Source organism: Alexandromys fortis, unplaced genomic scaffold (genome assembly GCF_014885135.2).
Source record: "Alexandromys fortis isolate MF-2015 unplaced genomic scaffold, M_Fortis_MF-2015_v1.1 scaffold_103, whole genome shotgun sequence".
Classification (NCBI taxonomy): domain Eukaryota; kingdom Metazoa; phylum Chordata; class Mammalia; order Rodentia; family Cricetidae; genus Alexandromys; species Alexandromys fortis.
Window position 1 is genome coordinate 696,779 of NW_026067978.1, and position 25,343 is coordinate 722,121.

Genomic DNA, 25,343 nt, shown 5'->3' on the forward strand with positions numbered 1-25,343 from the left:
TGGCACTTTGGGGAGAGAGAGAGAGAGAGAGAGAGAGAGAGAGAGAGAGAGAGAGAGAGAGAGAGATCGATCCCAGCACTCTGGAGGCAGAGGCAGGCAGATTTCTCAGAGTTTGAAGTGAGACTGGTCTACATATCTAGTTCCAGGTTAGCTAGGGCTACATAGAGAGACCCGGTCTCAAAAAGAACTAAACAAAACAAACCTAGAATGATTGACAAAGATGCTATCATTGTTGGCGCACAGACATTGTTAATGTCGTAATTTGATTCTTCCCACGAGGAAAAACAGTTGTGTGAAAGTGACCACAGGTAGCAATGTGAAAATCGGAAAAGCAGGTGTGCCTACATGTCACGAGGTTCTTCTGTGCTCTGTGTACAGTCGCAGCCAGCACTGAGGCCATGTTTTCATGAAAGCCATAATCAGACATGGACGTCCATAGCTTTAATCCTAGCACTCAGGAGGTAGAGGTGAGATCAGGGGCTCAGGGTCATCCTTGGCTACAGAGCCAGTTGAAGACAAGCCTGGGCTATGTAGATCCTGTTCAGGGAGAGGGAGAAGGAAGAAAAACTAGATCTGATTCCAGGGGTCCAGTCTTGTAGTCCTGAGTCCAGGATAGTTGGATCACCTGACAGCACCCTCTGGAGAAGACAGTAGTCTGGGTCTATCCAGTTGAAAATCTGAGCAAGGGGCTGGAGAGATGGCTCAGTGGATAAGAGCCCTGGAGACTCCTCCATAGGATTCTGGTTCAATTCCCAGGACCTGCATGGTGGTTCATAATCTTCTAGAACCCTAATCCCAGAGGCTCTAACTCCCTCTCCTGACACCTCGGGCACCAGGCATACACTGGTGTACAGACATGCAACACCTATCTATATACATGATAGAAAACCTGAGTGAGATGGCTCGGGATGTTGCCCCTGAACTGCAGGTAGTTTCCTTGGTCATACTGCATTCTCCTGAGAGGAGAAAGACTGGTATTTTATCTTTGCTGAGGTTTTTTGGCTTAGCTAGAAAGTAGGTCATACCTTGAAATCTCTGATTACTAAAAAGACTTTGTTGATTCACTCACATGCTCAGTGTCAAGGGAACCCATTCAGACCCAGGGTGACAGTCAGTTCTTTCTTCACACCCTCCTTGAAAGGTTTCTAAAGCTAAGTTAAATTACCACAAGTGCTAGCGAGCACCTGGAAGGGATCTGTGGGCTCCGGGTCACCACTGTTTGCAGACTCACTTTGACAGTTTCTAATCGTGTGAACTCCAAAAATATGTAACCTTCACATCTCCTAAGTGCCCTGACTCAGGGTGGAGAGCTGCAAATTACTACCTGAATGTGGCTGTGTTGGATTTAGAACAGTGAGTGTCTGTGAGAGCAGAGGCCGGTGGCAGGAGTAGCATTTTAAGTATTTCCGTAATCACTTTAAATGGTGAACACTTAGAGACAGCAAGCCTCAAGTCGGGGAGGTGAGGTTCTGGTTTCCAAGTGGATCATGTGGTCAGTGTTTAGCTGCATTTTCTTAGGTAGTAAAATATTAATAATTTCTGAGTACACTTGCCATCTGGGTCGAGCATAAATATTCCATCACTGCTTTATTTGAATGTGTAAAAATAAACTTGATTCATGGGACTCAATGGCTGTGTAACTTTCTCTTCTCTTTTTTCCCCAGCATCAAAGCTAAGGCAGATCTACCACATTTCCTCCCCTGGGGATAGACTTGGAAAGGAGACCAGGGTGGAGGTGAACCATGGCAGCTCTTGAGATTCCTGGTGTTTGCAGCACAGAAGCAGCTGGAATGGAAAGGGACGTGTCTACAAGTGCTTCAAAGAAGTCTTGGTTCTTCCAGAAGCTGTTGCTGTGAAGTGCAGTACATATGCATATTCGTGTGTTTATTAAATGGCGGACTCTCCGAAATTTTGTTGGCATTGTCTAAGCCAAACTTTATTTGAAATGCCTTCTATGTTGGTATAATAATGACAGTGATTTTCTTTTTTAGCAGAGTACCTTTAAATGTAATTCTGGGTTTTGCCCCACCTTTTGTCCTTCTGAGGCAAGCCAGATTCTCCTTATTTCGATCTAACCCACTCTTTACTTGTTCCTCACTGCCACTTGCCACCACAGGACTGTGCATTAACCAGCTGTGTCACTGGAGCGCCCCACGGCTGGCCTCTCAGGTCTGTGTAAGAAAAGGGAATCGTGCGGCAGCCCTGAAGTAGCCGAGCTAGCTCATAGGAAGGAGGACACTTACACAAAAGCTTCTGGTCTCATCTTAGAATTCACCAAGGGCCAGAGATGTAGCTCAGTGGGAAAGGGCTTGCTTAGCATGCTTGAGGTCCTGGGTTTGGTTTCCAGTATTACAGAGAGACAGAAAAAAATAGCTAGATAAAAATTCCTGCAAGTTTATACAGCTTTGTCCCGCCAGCTAGCTGATTTCCAGACTCTCTAGGTCTCCCGGGCTGCTCGTGTGCTTAATTTTCTCTGTTTCTGGAAGGCTTTCAGGATAAAAAAACTGCCTTGCACATTGCCTCTGGATTGTACTAGTCATGCTTTGCTTAGATGATGGTGTTGATATTCTACCTGACAGCTGATCTGTTCCAAACCCCCTTCCAGATCCTTCTATTGAGTCTCACCATTAGATGAAAGATGCCTGAACTGTGGGTAGCAGTGGAACAGTGTGCCAAGCAGGACTCATCAATGGCAGGCCCATTATGGTCAGTAAGACAATGGGGTCTGCCTTGGCTTATCTACTGAGTACAGGAAAGTGGACACCCAGACGCTGGGGCCAGTGGTGTCCAGCCCCAGAGCAATGGGACAACATTCTTGTTGGTGGCTTGAGATGAAGGCCACATCTTTGTGTGGTTCCTGGCTCCAGACCAGGATGGATCAGGAGTCAAGATCATTGACTGAAACCTTGGACAAACTCCAGGCACGGGAGACCAGGGTGCCAGTCACAGAGGCCTGGGCAAGGTAGTAACTCAGCTGAGCTGTGTGCTCACTGACTTAGCTTTGTCTCGCCTCAAACCCAGCCTTACCTTTTTCCATTCTAATCATTTGTCAGATCTGTGAGGCTTAAAAACAAGATGAAAAATTGTGATAATTCACTTTAAAATGCACTTTCTATAGAGTGTTGGTTTTATTTTCTGTATTCGACCCCCCAATAAAGCAGCTTTTACACTGAATGAAGTTCGAGTTGTGTGGTTTGTTCCCATGCTCTTCAGTATACTTCCTTACACGGAGGTAGCTGGACACCCAGAATCTTGACAAGTGGAGCTGGTTGCAGGCATAAAGTTTTGGGGTCAGCATAGCTCAGTTCTGTTGCCTTCTGTTCTCTGTTCCTCCCTCCAACCTCTGTTTTGCTTTTCTTTGTTTTTGGTGCTGATGACCAAGCCCAGAACCTCATATGCTAGGCAAGGGTTCCAACATTGAGTTAAGGCCCCAGGTTAATGTTCTGATTGTAGTAAGTGAGTTTTCTCCCTTTCCTCAGCTAAGCTGCCTGCCTTTCTTCTCATCTTTTTACCACCCGTTGGCTGACTCACCTATAAAATTAACCTGTATTTTATCCTTTACGTATTTCTTCCCAAAACCTTGAATGAGAATGTGTGAGACTGTGCAGCGCCTTCCTGGGAGAGGACTTTCCTGTGAGCTTTATCAGGCTGGAAGAAATGAGCACTCACTTCAGATGAGAGGTGCTGGGTTCTATACCCAGGAAATCGCTCTTTCCCATATTCCTGAGAAGCCTATGGCGCAGTACAGGCTGGGGATGTGACTCAGTAGTGGAAGCCCTGGGTTTGAACCCTAACACCACATGAACCGGATATGGTGGTGCATCCCCGTAATCTTAGCACTAGTGAGCTTAACTCCTGTTCAGGCCATTCTCAGCTGATACTGAGTTCAAGGCTAGCCTGGGCTGCATGTGACCTTGACTTAAAAAAAAAATGCACCTGCTGATATTAAAGGTAAGGAAGGTAAGGATTCCCTCTGAGCTTTTCTAGGACTGATGTGGACTGGCTCACCTATCTGCGCAGTGGCAGAAATAACTGCCTATGGCGAATTCTTGGCAACATGTTGTAATATGTTGCCCTGTCTGAAGTTAGAGTCCTGTGCTGCCCACCTGAGCTCTGAAGGATCTTCTGGGCACTGATGATGGTAACAAGGTGATTGAGCCTGCTGTCTGGGGGAGAGGCCTGTGTGCTTTCATGATAGCCAGCAGCCGGGCAGTCTGTGCTTGTCAGTGACAGAAGGGGAGCTGGGTACCCACACTGAGAACCAGCTGAAGAGAGTAGAGTCACCATGCACTGTGTCACCTGAACAGATTCAGAGTCCTGCAAAACCACAGACTGGGAACTAATGATGAGTCTTCTGCTCCCTGTAGATTGGTGCTCCTTTGTCTCAGAGGTGAGCATGTGAACCAGCCTGAGGATGTGTCAGACAGGGATGCCTCTAGAATCAACTCAGCAGCTCTTCTGCTTTCCCGACCTTCGTAGGCTAGGGCTTAGAAAGTCCTTCTCTGTGGCCTTCCAACCTCAGTTGCCTGGGGGGGGGGGACGTCACCATTGTCACTGTTAGGGGTTTAAGACCCATCTCGGTCCTTCTCTGGTTTAAAACTGTTATTTTTCTTTCGAGACAGTCATTCTCTGTGTAGCCCTGGCTGGCCTGGAACTCACCGTGTAGACCAGGCTGGCCTCATACAGAGATCCACTTGCTTCTGCCTTCCGAATACTGGGATTAAAGGCGTGTGCCACCACTGCCTGGCTTAAATTTTTTTTTTTTTATTTTATGTGTATGGGTATTTTGTCTGCATGTATGTCTGTATACCACTTGCATGACTGGTGATCTTGGAGGTCAGAAGAGGGTGGTGGATCCCTGGATCCAATCTCCTGGAACTGGAGTTATAGACAGATGTGAGCCATTATTGTGGGTGCTGGGAATTGAACCCAGGTCCTCTGGAAGAGCAGCCAGTTCTCTTAACCACTGAGCCAGCCCTACTTCCCTATAGGGGCAATTAAGAGGTCATCCTTATGCTGTGTGGGGCTGGTGACATAACAGCTTTGCTGTTAAAACCGACATCAAAATGTGTTCCTCTTGGGCTGTATTCTCTCTTCACTCTGACCATTTTTGAGTCTTGCTATATGGCCTGGTATTCCACCTGCCTTAGCCTTCCATGTAGTAGGGAGACACATGGGATTCCTAAAAGGTCCATTCGGTTCTCCACAGTGAGTGTGACCACAGACACGCCCCATTGCCAGTGCCCTTGGTGGGGACATCTGTCAAATTGGACTCCCCTTATTGAAGGACTATGAAACCATGTCTGCACATGCCTGGCATGTGTCACTGCTTCCGTCCTGTCCTGGGTTTCCATTGAGGACAAGCTGGAACATGTTGGAACCAAAGCTTTTGACAAACTTGGGTTCACACTAAAGAAAAGCAAGTTTCCACAGAGGCCCTGCTCTCCCACCCCATCCCAGGGCTGCAAGAGAAAGAACCTTTCTTTGGAGAGACAGTAGCATGCATGTATGTGGCCTTAGGTACTTGAGAGCTGAGATGGACAAACGGTGGGTGGTACTGAACAAGAGGCCAACAACCAAATACAAACCCCGGGAAGTGGCAGACCGTGGCTAAAGCTCTCTGGTGGCCACCTGCAGCCCCCAGCTCCTAACCTAGGCTTCTTGAGACCCGAAAGCTCTAGGTCTGGGGTCTGAGCTCCTGCCCTGCAGTGTGCACTGCCTGAGACAAGAGGCCTGTCCCACACAGTGCTGCAAAACACCACATTCCCTTCACTCTGGCTAGAGTTCTGGGCTGACCCGACTGTTCAACCACCGGTTTCAGTATCTCAGGTGTTACGTTGGTGATTTGTGTTTCTCTCTCTTCTTTGTATTGATCTGTAGAACTTGTTAAATTTTGTTGTTGTACTGAGTTGGAGCCCCACTACATAGCCCAGGCTGGCTTGGGACTTGCTATATAGACCAGGCTGGCCTCAGAGAGATGTCTGCCTCTGCCTCCTGCGTGCTGGGATTACAGGTGGATGTGCACCTTGGACCCCCCAAAATCCTCTGCTGTCTTCTATGTTTCCTGTCCAGGCCTGCGCCTGCAGAGGCTAGCTGCAAAGTAAGCGATCCCCACTGTCCTTGGTATTGCGTGTTGCTGCTCTTATCACCAGATCCTTGATGTGGTTGTGGCTACTTCTCAAGCTGTTCCATGCTGAAGATCCAGTTTGCAAAAGAAATTATGTAGGGTTGGGAATGAGTGCCGGCCTAAATTGTATGAAGCCCTGGGTCCATCCCCACCAATGTGTAAGCCAGGTGTGGTGATGCACACCTATAATTCTAGCACTTCGGAGAGGAGGGCAAGAGGATCAGACATTTATGGTCATCCTTGACTATACATTAAGTTCAAGGCCAGTCTCTGCTATCTAAGACTGTCTCAAAAAGCAACAAAAAAGGTGCCAGAAAGATGGCTCAGTGGTTAAGAGCACCGGCTGCTCTTTCAGAGGTCCTGGATCAATTCCCAGCACTCACAGGGTGTACTGTTAACTGTAACTCCAGTTCAAGGGGCTCCGATGATCCCTTCTTGACCTCTGCAGGGATCAGTTGCACAGGTATTACAAGAACATCTGTGCAGGCAAACTACCCATACATAATGCATCATGATGGCACTGGTTAATACTGGCACTTGGAAGTTTGAGGCAGGAGGATTCCAACTCTGAGGCTATCTTGGACTATGTAGAGTTCTAAGTGTGCCTGGGCTGTAGAAGACGTCCTAGCACACACAACCCAATAAATGTGTGATAACAAGGCCAGGAGTGAGCACTTTGCCATCAACCCCCACGCATCTGCGTTGGTCATGCTTGTGCCACTGGCTTGCAGAGGACCCCAGGGAAGAGGCCTCTCTCTAAAGGAAGCCCTTCAGTTCTCATTCTGCCTGATACCACGTCTTTGTGTGCACACACGGGAACATTTCCAGGACAAGGCTGGACACAGCTCAGTAGGATGACAGCTTTTCTTCTTTTTTTAGTTTTTTTGGGACAGGGTTTTTGTGTAACTTTTACTGTCCTGGAACTTGCTCTGCAGGCCAGACTGGCCTTGAGCTCAGAGATCTGCCTGGCTCTCTCTCCCAAAGGACAGTGATGACAGATGCATGTAGCTGGAGCTGGTGACCTGTAGCTCTGTAATCTCTGCCAGTGTGTAAGTTATCAGGTCAAGCAAACACATCTTTTTCTACGGAAAGGGAGAGTATCTCTCAGGCTTGGAATGAGGTGGTAGGTGAGGGGTTTCCTGTTCCTTGTTTTCTCTGAACCAACTGTTACAAAACTCTCAATTATGTTTTCTAAAACTGACTTTATACAGATCAGCCAGAGCTCCAGGTCTCTTTATCTGACACTCTTTAGGAGTGCCACTGTGCCAAGTCCACTGGTGGGCAGTGGTATTCTTGGCCAAAGACCTTGTTTGTAAAGGGGCTACTTTCTCCTCTGGGCTTCAGAAAGGCAGCAGGCGTGGGAGAGCCTTTGCTCCTCAGAGTTCTGCTGAAACAGCAATGTCTTCCGGCAGCTTTGAAGACACAGCGACGTCCTCCTTAGATGCTAAGGATGGTGACTAGTGAGCTCACAGACAGGCTCTGATCCATAGTTGAGGGATTCACTTCCATCTGAGCCATGCGGCATAGTGTGTGGGGGTGGCTAGGGATCAAACCCAGATCCGTGTACTTGCTCCAGCAGATGCTCTACCACTGAGCCACACACCCAGCCCAGAGCTGTGGTGGTTGTGACCAGGTAAGTTCTTTCTCTAGTAAGCTCGGCTACCTGCTCTCAGCAAGTCACTGTCTGGTAAGTGCCATGTAGCCAGAGCGTCAGTTATGTAATAAATGGCAGTTAAGTTCATCCAAGTCTGAACCTTCTGTATACCAGGGAGGGTGCCTGGAGCGAATGCTGAACTGTGCGTGGACTGCTGACATACCCATTTGTAGAGGACACTACTAAAATCAATTCCCTGGCTATCCTATGAGCAGAAGCAGCTTTAAAACCTCAAGGCTTTACTATTTTTCAGTTATTGTAACCATGTGAAGAATTTACTAAAAATGGCACCTGTCTTCAGTGACGTCTTCTCTCCTCACAGGGTAGAGGTGGAGGAAAGGCCAGTCTTTCCAGTCACATGACTTCTGGGATCTTTGCTGTCATATACTGACTAGCTGGATGGGAACTAAGCTTAACCCCGGCACAAGTTTCTCTCCTACAATTTTGCACTTCTACAGCTTGAACTACTCGATGTCTGTTCACACATCTAACCCACGTGACACATCCCATGGCTGGACACAATACAATTGTAAGCCACACTGTCCGCTCCCAAACTTAGGAAAACTGAAACATGAAAGCATCCCAGGGCTACGTAACAGAGTTCATGGATAGAACACTTGCCTAGCATGCCCGAGGCCATTTTGATTCCCAGTACCTCAAAATTTGAGTTCAGATGATTCTTTCTGGAGACAGGGTCTCTGTGTAGCCCGGATAGCCTCAAACTCATGGTAATGATCCTGCCTCAGTCTCCCAAATACTGAGCTATATACCCGTGTTCTTTTAAATCTTTATGTGTGTATCTGTGTCCACGAGTGGTGGTGCCCACAGGTCAGAGGCTTCAGGACCCCTCAAGTTACAGGTGAGCTACCTGGCATGGGTGCCAGGAACTGAACTCAAGTCCTCTTCAAGAGCAGAGTGTTCTCTAACACTGGGCCACCTCTCCAGCCTCCGGTGTGCCACTCATTCGTATAGTGCTCATCTGGCACTCAAGGACCCCGGTTCAAGCCTCGGTTCCCCTAGAACACAACACATTGAGTAGGCAGGCACTTCGTTTACTGAGCACAGACAGACCATTACTCTCAGCTTTATTACTTCCCACCCATGAGTTTGTTTACATCAGTCCTCAGACCTTAACCTGATTTTTTTGTTTGTGTGTGAGAGCACATGTACCAGGTTGTGGCTAGAGGTCAGAGGACAGTTTGTGGAAGTCAGTTCTCTTTCTGGGGTCCCTGAGATCTGACTCTGGCTTGGCATCAAGCACCTTCACCCCCTGAGCAATCGCACAGACAGCCTCTGGAAGGTACTTAGATGAACGGAACCATTTTGTTGTGAAGGGGCTAAGCTTGAGGAGCTCCAGACAAGGGGATTTCCTGGAGGGGTAAACAGTTCATTGAGAAATTGGTTCTTTATAGAGACCAGGTAAGTTTCTCTAGCTAGACTTTTGACATGGGGTATGTGTATGAAGGTAGGAAATGACAAGGAAAACCTTTCCACTGCGAAGTCTCTGTGTAACTCTTTATCAAGTTAAGTATTTCCCCACAAGTAAAATTCCCCTGGATTTTCCTTAATGGTTCCAGAGTCAAACTCCTCCAACAACAGCTCATTTTCAGCCGCTGACCTGAATGAGACACCTCATCTCTGTGTACTTAGGTCCCTGACCTGTAATGAAACGGAAGTTCAGGAACAGTGCCATAGGGACTGTTCTCTGCCAGCCATTATTGGACATCCACGTCACAAGTGCACCTAAACCCCTATGCAAATCTACATCAGTAGCAGTTCTAGCTCCTTGCTGTACAAACATATCTAGAGAATAAAAACAAACATTTCTGTATGGTAAAGGCTTATCAGCCTGGCCATGGTGGCACATGCCTCTGATCCCAGCACTTAGGAGGCAGAGGCAGGTGGATCTCTGTGAGTTCGAGGCCAGCCTGGTTTCCAGAGAGAGTTCCAGGACAGGCTCCAAAGCTACACAGGCTCCTGGTCTTGAAAAACAAAACAAAAACAAAACCCTGCAGTGCTGACACAGTATCCAAGACAGTTTAGCTCAACAGGAGGATCCCTCACGGTACTGCTTATTGACAGTCTGGTCGCTGGAGGAAAGAATTTGTTTTAGAGCTAAATGGCAGAATTATCACACATGGGGTAGCCTGGAACTCACTGCGTAGACCAGGCTCAAACCCAGGATCCCTCCCCTCCCCCACCTCCTGAGTATATGTGCCACTACACTCTGCTTAATAGCTTGACATTCTTCTGTATTAATTTTAATCATGAGCTTTGGATCCTCCTGGAGCTGGAGTTACAGGCAGCTCGGAACTGTCTGAAGTGGGTGCAGGGCAACGAGCTCGGATTCTTGAGGAAACAGTACATGCTATTAACCACTGAACCATCAGCCCCACGGAGGAGTAACTTCTAAAGGGAAGAACCAGTTCTTATCCATCCCCGTTTTAAACTTTGCTCGTGAGCAGAAGACTTGGGTCATTCTGCAACCCAATTTTCCAACAGAGAGGTTACCAGAGCACATCTCTAGAAGGCTGGTATGGATGACAAGAAACTCAGGCTCACTGCAATAGCTGTTTCAACTACTAGAGAGACTACACAAGTGGTTCAACAGAATTTACTTGTATATTTTCCATTTTCTATACTATTTGAAGGCATAGGATAGCTTTGTATTAGCTTTCTACAATACTGTGTTTTAAATCTATCCAGTAAACTAAGATGCAGTACAACTTGTATACAACTGAGGAGGTGAGAAGCAACTTGGCAGGCCCTGGTGCTCAACAGTTCCAGAATAAACAGGTAGCGCGCAGCTGCATTAAAAGGTAGTTTGCAAATATTCAAGTTACACCAAGATTCTTTCCAAATCTCTGCCTTGCTCAAACCAATGCAACCGGCCATTGTTAATACTGCGGCCTGGCGTTTGGTAAATGGTGATGGCTTTACTTTCTTAATCAAAAGCCTGTGAAGGTGCTGCCACACTGCAGAGAACATCAGCTCTGCTCGTGGGCGAGTGCCAATTGTGAAGTCACAATAGGTACAGTTTAACATGAGAAACGCACGTTAACAAGTGGCCCAAATACAGAGCTGGACAGAATCAGACCAGTAAGTCTATAATTAGTTAACTGAACTAACAGAAGTACATTCAAAATAAAGCCGGAGATCAGAATTGGTTTTAGAATCAAATTTGCAGACTTTGTTGATAAAATAGAAGTATGATCTTCTGCAGTTGGAAATGAAGCTCTCAACTGGCGGAGAGCTAGAGACTTCTCAGTCCCTCCTGCACAGATAAGGAAACAAGTGACAAAGTCTCTTGCACTGAAGTTATGTATTTTAACAGCTTTACATGTAATATTCATATATAAAAAACTTTAAGTGCTTTTCTCCAATTTAAAAATCTAAAGAATTCAAAAATAAGGCATTCAATATTTGAAAAAAGTACAGATTTACAAAATGTGTATATTCTGTCATGAAAACTCCACACCAACATTATACACTTGGAAAAAAATACAAACAGGATATATTACAAATTTATGCAGCAATAACTTAGTTCACACCATGCAATAAAAAGTACATTAATCAAGATACACAAGCTTTTGTAGGTTCTAAACTGAAGGACTTTTTCTTTTTTCTCTGCAGAATCCTTAAAACCCGTGGCACTTAAAACTGGCTAGCCTTTCTACTGGGAGGTAAATTATACACAACAACGATGAAAGATGAACAGACCAGGTGTCTATTATGAGTCATTCCAGCTTTGCTCAACAATGGCCGAAACTCTCTTCTCATACTCCCGCTTGTTTTCCTGATAAAGCTGTGCTGCTTGGCTATTCGCTGGACTGTTTGGATTCGGTTCATCCAACAGAGACTAGAAGAAAGAAGAGAATGCTTTTCAGTTATGTGTTACATTAATAGGGATCAGATGAGGACAAAAAATTATTCAAAACAGAATTATCTGGAAGTTCCTAAGCCATCTTTCAGGCCTCAAAGCCATGAGAAATGGCATGAAACAGGATTCTGCTGCTCAAGAACATAAGCTTCCAAAACATCTCCCAGTGCTTTGAGACCTCCCATTTCAAGGAAATCAGCCAAGTACAATATTCATTAGCATATAAGAACTTCCTCACCAGGAAATAAACTACAACACCCGTAATACCTTAGTAACTGTTATTTTCATTATTTGTTTTTGGGTGTTGTTCAGGTCTCCAGCTTACTAGGTGCTTTACTCCTAACCACACCCCCCAGGCCTAAACATTACTGTGGACACTCAACAAATCTGTAGGCAAGCCTTGCTCCTCTGATAAATGAAACACACTTAGCAAGAAGGGAATAGAATAGTAAAGGTGACCACAGTGGGAAGGAAAGAGCACAGAGCAATAAGCAACTTAAGGTAATGGTTGCTCTTCTATGTAGAATATACCTTTAAATACATGGAACATGGAAACAGAAGTAGATTATGGTGGATGGCTGCGGGGGGAGGAGGATACAACATACAGGGATGGGACAGAAGGACAGAGGGTAAGCAGGACAGACAGGTAGCAGGGAAGTAGGTATGAACAAGGGTCAATGAAACATCACAATGATGTTCTCTAGAGATGAGAACTAACAGTAGAGGAAAAGGCTCAGGAAGATGGACAGAAATCCAAAGATCTTTTGCTCCCCTCAAATCAGCACAGCTACAACAGCCTCCCCAGACTCGCTGGTCAACAGCTACTGCCCTTTTTACAAACAGACTTTCCTGAATGGGACAAAACAGGCCACAGTTCTTTGATTTGGCAGTTCCTAGATGTCCCTATGGTTTTCTAAGCAATCATCTTTACTCTTCCTTCCCCAAGATACTATATGGGCATGAGTAAGTCTGACCTGTGACAATGTGTAGCATGATTAAGAACAGGTTGTGACTAGGCACGGTGGCACATAAGCCTGTACCTGCAGCACTCAGGAAGAGAGGCCGGAGGATCAGAGGTTAAAAGTCATCCATGGGTCGGTCAGCCTAGAGCAAGAGACACCACCACCGCCAGAGCAAACAAGCAGTGGATTAGACCTCATATGTCAACTAAGGAAAGTGCAGAACAGTCCAGGCCCTTGTCTGAGTGCTGCATTAGATCCTGGGCGCAGGGTGGTGGTTTGCTTCCTTGGTTGTTAGTCTGCTCTAAGTAACTGGTTGTGACCCACAGACTGAGGAGAGGTTGTGATGCTTCTGCAACACACACTTACCTGAATTGAAGTTAAGATGGAAGAGACATCGTATGTGGGACTCCATCGGTTCTGCAGAATATCTAAACATATGCTACCATCAGCATACACTGTAAAGACAACACTCAAATTAGTTACCACTGACTCATCCTAGTTAAGAGAACTTGTCAGCAAACACAAAACCGGACCAAGTCACAAGCTCTGAATATCAGGCAGTAAACCAAAACTCTTCTGTCTTATAGGAAAATGTGTTCTGAAAAGTTATGTTATTATCTGGCTCACTTCAGAAGGCCGAGGGAGAGACTTTCTCAAAGCACAATATACACTAATCACTTCATTTCAGGTCCAAGGCTGTAGCTCAGTGGTCAAGTGCCTGTTTCACAGGTGCAGAGCCTGGGTTCACTAGCCAGCACCCACACAAAACTACCCCACCCTTCTTAAGTCTCAAACAGAGTTCTTTAAAAACCCCACTCCTGGAGAGTATTCTCAGAAGATTACCAAAAATACCTAAAAGATTTATTTGTAGGATGTTCACAATTACATTATCTATGAGAGAAAAACAGTAAATTCCCTTGTGGTACAAAAAACCGGTCTGGCTAAACAACAGCACACCTGCCTGGAGGTGGAGCATTTTACAGTCATGGGACAAAGTCCTGGGTTAGGTTTCTGGCATCGTCAGAATAGTAAATGATGACACACACATGGAACATTACTACTAGTACAGTCATCATAAACGGCATCTATATTGTGTTTGTCATGAAAACAATGGGTTTTTGTTTATAGACAGGTTCTTACTAAGTAGGCCTGGTTGGCCTTGAACTCACAGAGATTGGCCTGTCTCTGTCTGAAGAAAAAAAAAAAACTTAAAAATTACATCCAGTAGTTCCACATTTTGGTTTTTAAAAAAGTATATAAGTACCTTCACTTTGAGTAAATGAAGTAACAAGTATTTGTAAAATTATGTCAAATTATTAGCAGCTAAGACTGATAGCTGACCTTTTTTACTCTTGCTTGTAATACACCTCATCCCCCAACCCCTGGTCACACACAAGGCAGCGGTGGCAGGAAGTTAACCAAAAAACTTTTAACCACCTGGGATATACTTTCTACCCTCTTAGGCCAATGTTACAGATACTACCAATGTACGGGATTTCATTCTTTTAGAAGAGTCTCATGTAGCCCAGGCCTGCTATGGAGCGTAGGAGAGCAGTGAGCTTCTGATCCTCCTGCCTCTCTCTACCTCCCAAGTGTTGAGATTATAAGCATGTTCTACTACTCCTGGCAGTATTGCCAAACTGAAATACCCCAGTGACCACAATATTCTCTATAGCAACAGGGTTAAGGAGTTTGAGTGTGTATGTGTTTGTGTGTGCGCGCCTGCCTTTCCTCAGGGCTCCATCCTAGGGCTTCTCTTCTATCCCCATTATTCATCTCTGGGTAATCATATCTACTCTCCTGGCCTCACCTTGTTCTCTGTGTACTCAGTATTACTAATGGTTAAACTCAGTTCAGATCTTTTGGTCTAAAAGTAGAAGTCAGCCGCTTCTCATCAGCTCTATAGAAGCAAATGTCATACTCAGAACAACATTTGATAATTTTAAAGTTTTGAACTAGTTTTGATTTTTTTAAGATGCCAAAAGAAAACTTGAATCCAAATGTCCATCAACTGATTAACAGGTAAACAGAATATATCTAAATAGTAAAATAGTAAAACATTATTCAAGCAACAGAGACAAATGACAGCTCAAAGGCTGGGGGATACAGTTGAAGCACAACAGACAAAAGGTTTATGTAGATGAAAAGTAAGTAAGGGTCATGTGTTAAGAATCCATTAACACAAAACATTCAGACTGTTATCTCACAAGAAAAAGGAAAATTGGTCATTTTGATGGTTTTACTGTGCCTGTGACTATACTAAAACTCCACTGAATTGTGTAATTAAAATGGACAAGTAGGCTGGGTGTGGTGGTGCACACCTTTAATACTAGCACTCAAGTGGATCTCTGAATTCAAGACCAGCCTGATCTACAAAAAAAGTTCCAGGACAGCAGGGCTACACAGAGAAATCTTGTCTTGAAAAACAAAATAAGTAAATAATAAATAAAAATGGGCAAATAGAATGGCAAACACTGTATGTATATCTGTCTGTCTGTCAACCCAGGACTGGAGATGTAGCTTAGTCTGTAGAATGCTTGCCTACTGTGTAAACTTGGAGTTTGATCCCTAGTACCACTTAAACTGGGTGTGGTGGCATCTGTATGTGAGCACTCAGACCTGCAACCAGGAGATCCTGAGTTCAAAGTCATCCTTGAATATATACATCAAAATGAAGGCCAGCGTGGCTATGAGATCCCATCATTTATCATTTTACTCATTTGAGTGTGCACACGCAGAAATGAGTGTTCATCAAGTAACATGTGTGGAGGTCAGAAGATCTCTCATCACGAGAGTCCTGGGGATTGAACTCAGGCTGGCAGACTTGATGGCAAGGTACCCTTACCCACTGAGACATTTTCAAGACCCTAAAATCTGTATTTTTATTTTGGAAGACAGAGTCTCATTGAAGTCCAGGCTGACTCTGAAGTTGCTAAGTAGCTGAGGATGGCCTTGAACTCCTGATTGCCCACCCTCTGGCTTGAATGTGATGTTTTCAGAAGCCAAATTTCAGGGGAAGTTTATGTTCTTTAAGCAAATAGATGTTTATTACTTTTAATTCAGATGTTATTAAAATTACTTTACCTCAGACATGGAACCTTGTTAGGATTCTAGCAACAAAACTGTGGCTAACACGGGCATGGAAGCAGTATCTGACAACAGGTTCTAATTCTAAGAATAGGCTATACCCACGGGGAGGGACAAACCCTACAGCACCCTTTTCCCACCACTGAAAAAAATCTTAGAAGCTGCTACTTACCATTTGGATGAAACATTTTGGATAAAAACCTAACGGTTGGTGGTTTATTTGGATATTCTTCAGAAAACTCTATTACTAGTTTAAAGGTACCTAGGTAGAAAACAAACCAAATTACAGTAAAGACAAACATTACTTTTAAATAAATCTTAATTCCATATCAGATTTTGCACAACCACACATTAGCTGGAGAACTCTTAGCATATAAAACATCTAACGTACTTCTGTGTTAGACTGTGGACAAGTGATGCTGGCAAGCACTTGGAGGACATGCATTTTCATGGGCTACTACAGAAGTGTGGAAGTGGTAACGGTCACATTCAGCTGACTAACTGATTGGGGGTGCATGATTTGTGTGTGTAGATGGGCGTCGCACCAGGGTATATGTGTGGAGGTCAGAGGGCAAATTTGTTCTGAAGTTAGTTCTTTCCTCCCACCTAAGTAGCCGAGGATGGCCTTGAACTCCTGACTGACCACCCTCTGGGAGTAAACTCAGGTCATCAGTTTGTGGGGCCAACTCCTTTACCCTCTGAGCTATCTCACCAGTCCCGAATGTCTTATTTTTGAAAGGCTACTGGGCCAACTACTAAAATTTTAAAAATTCACACTTAAGGAACTAGAAAGTTTACAGCTTAAAAGGAGGGTGCCAAAGGATTCTGAGAGCTCATTACCAACTGCAAAGGCCAGCTTAGGCCTGGCTGCTGATAGGAAAGGTACTTCTGTCTCCTTTTTTTGAACATGCTAAAAACAAACTGGCTAGTTTACATCTTTACTCCTCATTGATTGGAACACAATCTCCATTTCGTTACTTTTTGTTTTGCGATTGGCTGGAAATTTGGGTTAGAGACTAAAGATAGAAAGAAGTCAAATGAAGCTAAGCCTTATTTCTTATGTGCACATATATTAATAGGGGTAACTGAGACAGTTAATAAAGCTAGCCTTAACTACTATGCTGAGGATCAAACCAAGGGCCTCATATATATCTCAAGCATATACTCTTCACTGACCTACACCTCCAGCCCTTACATATTTAAAGTTTACATTTTAATTTTTGCAATTTATAAAAACAGCTGGACCATATACAATTTCAAGCACAAGTATGGGATAGTTAATCTTAAGGTTTTTGGTCTCAAGACCACTCAGCAGTATTAATCCCACTATGGGCAAGGAGTGAATTCATGAAACTGAGGTGAACAGAACAGCATTCACTATGATAACTCACCATGGCAACAGATAAAAGAACTCTAAGAGCCAGACAGTACCGAGTGGTAGACAAATTAGAAAACAATTTGGTTTAATTATTACCACTTTCTGATTTCTAAATTTTTTTTTTTTTTTTTTTTGGAGACAGGGTTTCTCTGTATAACAGTCCTGGAACTCAACCCTGGAGACCAGGTTGGTCTCAAACTCATAGAGACTCATCTGTCTCTGTTCCTGAGCACTGGGATTGAAGACATGCATCACTACTGCTCAACTAAATGTTGTTTTTAAAAGCAGCATTTAATTAAAATAGTAACTGTAAAAATCTCTGAGATGTAAACAACCGGATCTTGTGTTTCTGCATAGACTGCCTCCAATAAGCCACTGGTGATACCTACTGGAGCTTGTACTAGAAACTGTGATTTGACAGTTGGGGACATGGCTCAGTGACAGAACCCTTGTCTAGTGAGCAGATTCAAGCCTGGGTGGGTGGGAAATACTGTAACCCTGGCTACACAGACAGCTGAGACAAGAGGACTTCAAGTTCTAGGCCAGCCTGAACAATTCTGCAGTACCTTGTCTCAACACAGAATGGGGTTGGAATAATGTCAGCTCAGTGACGAGAGCTAGCCTGACACACCTGGAGGGTCATTCTTAAGCTATCAAAACAGTAACTCAGAAAATACTACAATTCATCAAAAAGAACTGAGCCTTACAATTAACCTAAATATACTTACAGACATGCTAAATAACATACTTAAAAACATGCTAGCGATAGGTACATCATTATTTTTACAATTCTCTTTAAGACTTGGTTTAAAGAAGGCAGCTGGGTTCTCTTATCTAAATACAATCTGTTGCAATCTAGTTTTTGATTGTAGCATAGTACATGAGAAAATCTGGCCTCATACAATATGTGATTTTTATAGCCTCTTTAGACTGGTTTGCTATTGCATAAGATTTTTTTTAAAGGTTTGTTGCAATGAACCACCTACAATCTTATCAATAAACATTCTGTACTCAATTACACTAAACTCTGCTGTACTTTGGATTACGTTTTGGTTTTGTCAATCTTTGACAATGCTAGAGACTAGACCCAAGACCCAAGGCCATGGCAGCCACACACTCCACCACCCAGCTACTTCTCCAGGTCTGTCAGTCATCCTTTCAAGTAAGCATGTTCCACGAACACACCAGCAGCCCACGCTGTGACTGACAACTGCAGAAGTGGTTCTGTCATGTGCTGTCATCATGCACAACATCAAGCAGACCGAGAGGTCACCAGCAACTCCCACTGTCACCAAGACATTTTACCATGCAAAGAACACAGCGACTGTTACGATAGTGTGGGTCAAGGTCTCAACTTGCTCTTAGATGCTCAATTATTTAGGTACAGATCTAGCTCAGACTGTTTCTATATCAGCAATGCAAAGGTCAACAATTAGTATTAAGATGGTCTGAAAGAGGACTCAGACACCAGGAAGGGTTTGTGGATTGAACGCAACTGAGACATCCTGAGATAGCTTAAAAACCAAAACAAAAACAGCTGCTACAGTCACTTGATACCTCCTTGGATTTCTTATCCCTACCTAGAAATAAGTACGGCAGTGTGGCACGTATCTCTAACACATGCATACATATTTAGTAAGAAAGAGGACAATCCCGGCACTTAGAAGGCAGAGGCAGGAGGATTTTCTCCGAGTCCCAGTCACTAGAAGGGGCTACAGTGAGATCCATCTCAAATACAGATCTAGATTATTTTACAGCACTTCTGTCTAAGAGTTATGCCTAGGTCGGCCCTATTGTTCTTCATCAGGCAATATTTCAAAGTCCAAGTACTTGTTTATTAGACTTTCAGGTTATCCCCGACAAATAGTTCACAGCCATTATTCTTGTCAAATATGTTAATAAGATAAATTCTGAAGTCACTTTGATAATTACAGCAAAGCTGTTAATTTTTTAAGATCTACTATAATTAGAGAAAATCTGTAAGCACCTGCTTAAAATAAATTTAATAAATGTAATTTTGATTACAGATTTGAACCATTCTCCCCCATATTCCTGGCTCCTCTTAGATATAACCAACTTGCAAAACACTGCAGAATGCTTTGGGTGTTACACGTCCTAAGTAGTGAAGCTTGAAGCTACTGGTAACTATGGATTCAGGAGTCGGGGAGAGCTTGGCAGTGGAGTGCTTGCTTAGAACACTAAAGGCTTCAAATAGGTGTGTTGGTATTCGAATCTCTGACTTAAAAGCACCCATTTAATAAAGAAAATAATTAACAATTACTCACCATCTTCAAAGGGTGTCCCTTCTGGTCTGAAAACAAGAAGATTTCTGATTAAAAGACATTTTTTACTCTGCCTTTTCTGTCTTCAAGGAGGGGAAGAATAAACTGGGAAACTAGAAAAGGCTGCAGTCATCCTGCTACCCAGAGAGCTGTACACACACCTAGGCCAACGTACAGCCTCAGCTTTTTACTGACAAGAGAGCAGAAATAACTTTTAATGTTCAAGTTTCTTCTCCCCAAAGGATAATTTTACTCAACAAACTTGTCTATGATTTTGCTGCAAAATTGGGTCGTGGAGGCACATACCTTTAATCCCAGCAGAGAGGCAGGTCTCTGAGTCCGAGGCCAGCCTGATCTACAGAATAAGTTCTGGGACAGCTAGTCTGTTACACAGAGAAACCTTGTCTTGAAAAACCCCAAACCAAAACAACAGTATAAAAGTGGGCATGATGCCATACACTTATAATCCCAGATACTCAGGAGCCTGAAGCAGGAGGATGTCAAGTTTGAGGTCTGCCTGGCATACAAAGGGAGAATTAGACCAGCCTGGGCAACCTGGTAATACCCTGTCTCAAACTAAAATTTTAAAAAGGGATGGTGTAACACACACAGAGAAAAAAACTGGGTATCATGGTCAGGTCAGGCTGACCTGACCCTGAAGCAATGGCCCTGCCTCAGACTCCTAAGTGCTAAGATTTATAAGTATGAGCCAGTACACCTAACTATTTTAATTTTCTTGACATAAGGTCTTGTTATGGGCTCTTAATTTGTGATCCTTCTGACTGTCTTCCAAGGGGTATGATTACAGATGGCTGAACCCAGGGCTTTGAGAATGCTGGACAAGCACTCCACCAACTGAGCTACATTCCCAGTCTCCCATCACTAAGATGGCTCAGTGATTAAGAGTATTTGAAACTCTTACAGGAGTTTGGTTCCCAGCACCCATTCAGGCAGCTCATAACTAACTACAGCTTCAGGAGCTATGACTCCCTACCCCTGCCTGCCTGTCTTACATGGGCACCTGCTCTCCTGTACCTGACATCCCCTTAAGATCCTAGTTTTTAATCAATTACCTGGATTAACTATAAAACCATACCACAGTCTGCTGTAGTGGCAAATTCCCACAATCCCATTCATACCAACAGACACACATAATCAAAAAGGATATGCAGGGCTTGCAAGATGGTTCAGCAAGTAAAAGTGCTTGCTATGCTATCCCTGGAAGCCATGATGAAGGAGCAGAAGTGACTTAATAGTTGCCATCTTACACCTTTATATTGAGTGCTGTGAGTTACAGGCACCTACACTCACTCACACAGTCATACACACAGTCACACGGTCTCTCTCACATACATACACAAAATAATAATAAATAGGAATTTAAGGATGTATTAAGTATGGTGGCCCATGCACTGGGAAGGTTGAGGCAAGAAGATTCTAAGTTTGAAGACAATCTGGGAAAGTCATGTAGATCTTCTGCATTTTTGTTTTGCTTTTTTTGAGCTGGTTCCATTACGCAGCCTGGACTTTAGTCTCCAAGTGCTGAAACAAAGGGCTGCACGCCAACCCTGTCAACAGTCCACCTCAAAATACCATTTTAAGGGTCTGAGTGTAGCTTGGCGATGGAGCACTTGTCTGCAATGTGGAAAGTGGCCTAGTTCAATGCCACCATCATGCATGCTAACACATTCCTGCTCAGGACACAGATGATTTGTAGCTGAAACTCTTGTTACTGCAAAGGTCTCGTTATTTGATTCCAAGCCTTTTTACACCTCCAACAACATGAGCACAAACACTGAATGAGATAATTTATTTCATCTCCTTCATCACTCCATTTAATTTAAAATATTTACTTATTTTTAGTGCTGGGGATCAAACCCAGGACTGTATACATGGTAGACAAGCTTCACTTAAAGCCTTTGAACCCTAGTTTTTATCAGTTACCTGGAGTGGCTGTTAATCTGTATCATAGGCAGTACAGTGTTCTACTCCCACAATCCCAGCTACTTGAGGGCCTAAAGCAAGAGATCACTGGAGCCCAGTTCCAAATCATCCTGGGCAACATTTCAACACCCTGGCTCAAGTGAAAGAAAATCTCATAAAACTATATATAACAGCAAGAAGCAAAGCAATTTTATCTAACTGTCCCAGACTCAATAAAATGTTTCGGGGGTTGGGTGTACAGCGTAGTGATGGAGCACTAGTAAGCAAGCACACGAGGCCCTGGGTCCAACCACAGCTTCTTAAAAAAGTGATAATGCCCCCACCCAGGAGAATTTCTACTTCAACCTCTTTCCTTAGTGCTTATGTACTTACTTTTCTCAAGGAGGCCCCACACAGCTATCCTGGATAACTAGTTCAACTCACCCAAATATAACTGCGTTCCACTGCATGATGTTGTTTTCAGATGGTGCACCACTGACCCCCACAGGCGGGTCCTCTTGCAATCTGGAAATCCAGAGTGGTCATTTTCAGAGTTGAACATAAAGGTCAGTGAGGTCAAATTCTACTGAACCTATTCTGAGAGACTGGCTAGAATGACCTTGTTATTGTTGGAGTGGGAATGAACCACAACTTAAATGAGTCAACCAGGTTAATACACGCATTAATACTAAAGTGATCTCTAACTACAAAGGCCTAAGAGATCATCCCTCTTCACACAGCGAGATTTAAGATTCGGGCTCTTGAAGAACTCATGTTTCCAGACTGCACTCTTAACCCACCGAGAGCTTACAATCTCAATAGTAAAAACTACTGCTAGAGAACCAGCAGCTTATGCCAGGCGGTGGTGGTACACACCTTTAAACCCAGCACTTGGGAGGTGGAGGCAGAGGCAAGTATCGGGAATCTTGTGAGTTGGAGGCGAGCCTGGTCTACAGAGTGAGTTCCAGGACAGCCAGGGCTACACTGACAAACCCTGTCTCGAAAAAACAAAAACAACAAAACAGAGAACCTACACCTTTCCTACCATCCAAGGCTCACCAGTCCTAACCACAGACACTGCACAACACAAAAACATAGCAAATCTCTGTATACACTAAATGACTAAAAACCACATTCAGTGTAACTAGAAAGCAAGTTTTACTTCACACCCTGTGCTTCCGACACTGGCTTTCTAAAGAAGCCAGAAGCTCCAGCTAGCTTTTCCAGCAGCCTCTATTTTCAAGGCTGTTTGAAGGCAAAATCTACCTCTAAGACCAGAAGACTTCACCAGACGTCATCATCAAATCTTTTTAACCTGAAGATTCTTGGAAAACCACCAAAGGCAAGGTGTATTCAACTTGGAATCAAGTACAAATTGCAAAAATGGACAAGAGATAACAATGGATGTAACTGGGGAGTTTTATTTGCGTTTCAGTCAGGGAGCTAATCAAACACAGTGACCTCAAGCCCTGGCTGACTTTTGCACCAAAAAAGGGCATCCTTGCCCGTCAGATTAAAAACAAACAAAACCTCTCCATTAAGCACACACATTAAGCGCTACCCCATCTTCAGGTGGTAGGGCACTTGGCAACAATAAGTGTATTGTTTGGTCAAGCTCAAGCAGATTAGGCCGCTGACAGTAACTATGTACTGCTTGACTCCCCACTTTTAAGTGGCTAAAAGCAGCAGCGAATGAATTAAACGATGAAGTTGTCAAGGGCCCAAGACAAAGGCTTCCAAACGGGGCTCTATAATGGCGAAGTGAAGGTTACTTCCTGAGCGGCAAATCTAAGCTTTTCTATTACAGATTTGTCTCAATCACGGCAGGTCTGACCAGAAAAGAAAACTTTAAAGAATATCTTGACGCTGGACTTGGGGTACTGTTCTGCACTCGTACGTTTTCACGTAAAGAAACAACTGGAAGAGGAGGGAAGAGGTCATCTTCTTCCTCCAAGCCTTGTATTTCCTAACAAACCCCTATTTTCCAAAAGGAGGCCCAGGTGGAGTATCAGATGAGCTCCCGGCTGACGGGAGGCATTTCTCCAGGCTCGGGAGGCTATAGATAGGCCTTTATTCGGCAGCCAGATCTCAGTTCCAGAAGGCACTGGCAGCCACTGGAGTGGCCATCTCTCGGCCCAGGTTTCCCGAGCCAGTTCTCAAGGTCCTTCCAGGTGGGCGGGGGCAGAGTTGGGTTTCGGGGGATGGGCTAACCACCTCCGGCCCTCGCGCGGCAGACCCCACCCTCATCGCAGCAGAAAGGGAAGGGACGTGGGGCAGGATTCACCCCAACCCCGCTCCAAACGGGAGTCCGCGGGGCGCTGGAACAAAGCTGGACTGGTCGGCCAGGCGAGGCCCGAGCCTCAGGCGGAGCTTACTCGCACCGGCTGGGGAGGGGACGCCGCAGGGTGCAGAGGCGGGCTCGGAGGCGTCCGCATCTGGCCTTGATGGGCCTTGGGGACACATAGGCCCAGCGATGGCCACCTTCCTACTTTGGGGGGAGGGGAAAGGCAGAAGGCAGTAGTACCGACCATCCTCACTCAAAGGGAGGCAGCAGGCGAGGGAGTGGGAACCGCCGGTAAGCCGAGGCTGCCGCGGATCCCGCAGGCCCACAGTCCGTCAGGGTCACTAAGGGGAAGATGTCCCGGATCCCCGCCCTGCAGTCCCGCGGGTTCAGGAAGGGGCCGTCATATTGGACTATAAGGCGAGGGGCCTTACCGCTTGAAATCCCGCATGAGCCTCCTACGGGCCGGGGTCGACATGCTCCGCAGCTGCCCCGCGGTCAGTCTGAAAGAAAAGAGTCCCGTTCGGCCCCCCCACCCCCCGGCGCAGCGGCCGAATCACTGTGGGTCGCCGCCGCCGCCGAGACTGCACAAACAACCCTGCAATGACGTCTCCCTCCGCCGCCTCCAGATCCCTCCGCCCTCCGCCAGTACCACCGCGGGAGGAGGGGGGAAGGGGCGGGGCGAGCGGGCGCGCGCGCGGCCGCGGCCCGCGCCAGGGTCCGTCTTCCGGGCTGATTTCCTGTGAGGAGCCGCGCCGATCCCGCTCCCTGTTCACGCCCGGAGCGACGGGCCCGAGGCCGCCCGCGGCCGCACGCTACCTTGCCTCTCTCCCCCCGTCGCTAGTTTCAGGTTCGGCCGGACGGGGAGAGACGGGCGCATCCGGAGCCTGAGATTTCAGGGAAAGGAGGGGGGGGTGACGTCAGGTCACGTGACCGCTGGCGGCGTTGTCAACAATCCACCCCTGAGGGGGAGGGAGCGAAGTATCTAGAACCACGTGTCCCTGTGACGCCATTAACAGGTCACGTGACGGTGTCGCCTGGCTCCTGGTTTTAGGTCTAACGAGGCAGGTCGCTGAGTTTAAGAGCGAGCTTGACACCTCTAGTTGTATCTTGTTCCTTTGGCCCCAAGCACAGGAACTTTGCCTAAGGAGATGTGGAAGGAGCCGCTTGCCTTCTAAGTCTTTAACACGGAACAAAAAAATCTGAATTTTCTATTTCAAGTGACTTAGCAACTTTGGTACGTGGGGCAGGTGCTGAAACGGTCGCGTACACTTGTAAGAATCAGCTTTGAATGCGAAGGCCAGCGCAAATGAGATGGCTCACAGGCTTTGGGACCAATAACCTGTTCCCACTAGTGGGATTTTTGTACGGAAAGGCTAGATTGTCCAAGCCTTTAAAGACGGCACAGAGCTAAAGAAATTGGAATCTAAATTTGCCTGCGTTTGAGGCACAATTGTATTTTTCAAGAAATGTGAAAAAAAAAAAAAAGAAAAGAAATGTGGAGGTGTGATTTTAGAGCATATCAATGGGCTGCTGGTTGTCAAAGAAACGCACAAGTGATTCAGATGGGGGGAAGAGATGGTGCAGACGTGAGTGGGAGGTATTTCTTGAGTCTGAGATAACTCATTACAGCTCATTACAGGCTTTGGATAATTGCGAGGAGGGTGCCAAGAGGACCGGAAGTGCCCCTTCTTGGGTGTTGATGCACAGCAGGCTCAGAAGCCTTGACCCTGTCCTCCTTTGCCGAGTCACGGAACACCCACCCTCAG

General features: G+C 45.3%; 2 protein-coding genes across 2 annotated transcripts in view; one reads left to right on the top strand and one right to left on the bottom strand.

Annotated features, from left to right (window-relative positions):
• Positions 1-3,150, top strand: part of Cdkn2aipnl (CDKN2A interacting protein N-terminal like) — an 8,746-nt gene extending 5,596 nt beyond the window's left edge. The window contains exon 3 of the mRNA XM_050157804.1: positions 1,665-3,150. Within this exon, the coding sequence (XP_050013761.1) occupies positions 1,665-1,676 (12 nt within the window). The 3' untranslated portion in view covers positions 1,677-3,150. The remainder of the gene's footprint in view (positions 1-1,664) is intronic.
• Positions 3,151-10,381: 7,231 nt separating this feature from the next.
• Positions 10,382-24,440, bottom strand: Ube2b (ubiquitin conjugating enzyme E2 B). The gene is made up of 6 exons (XM_050157803.1): positions 24,009-24,440; positions 21,738-21,818; positions 19,374-19,399; positions 15,883-15,972; positions 12,990-13,078; positions 10,382-11,640 (listed from the first exon to the last, which is right to left on the bottom strand). Exons 1-6 carry the CDS (start codon positions 24,050-24,052, stop codon positions 11,512-11,514), a joined length of 459 nt encoding a protein of 152 aa, XP_050013760.1. The 5' UTR covers positions 24,053-24,440; the 3' UTR covers positions 10,382-11,511.
• Positions 24,441-25,343: the final 903 nt, after the last annotated feature.

Bases quoted from the DNA above. Each gene is read 5' to 3' on its own strand.
- Ube2b (XM_050157803.1), bottom strand. From the start codon at position 24,052: ATGTCGACCCCGGCCCGTAGGAGGCTCATGCGGGATTTCAAGCG. The intron at 19,400-21,737 runs GTGAGTTGAACT...TCTTGTTTTCAG, and splicing joins TGGAACGCAGTTATATTTGG to ACCAGAAGGGACACCCTTTG. The intron at 13,079-15,882 runs GTAAGTAGCAGC...TTGTCTTTACAG, and splicing joins CAAAATGTTTCATCCAAATG to TGTATGCTGATGGTAGCATA.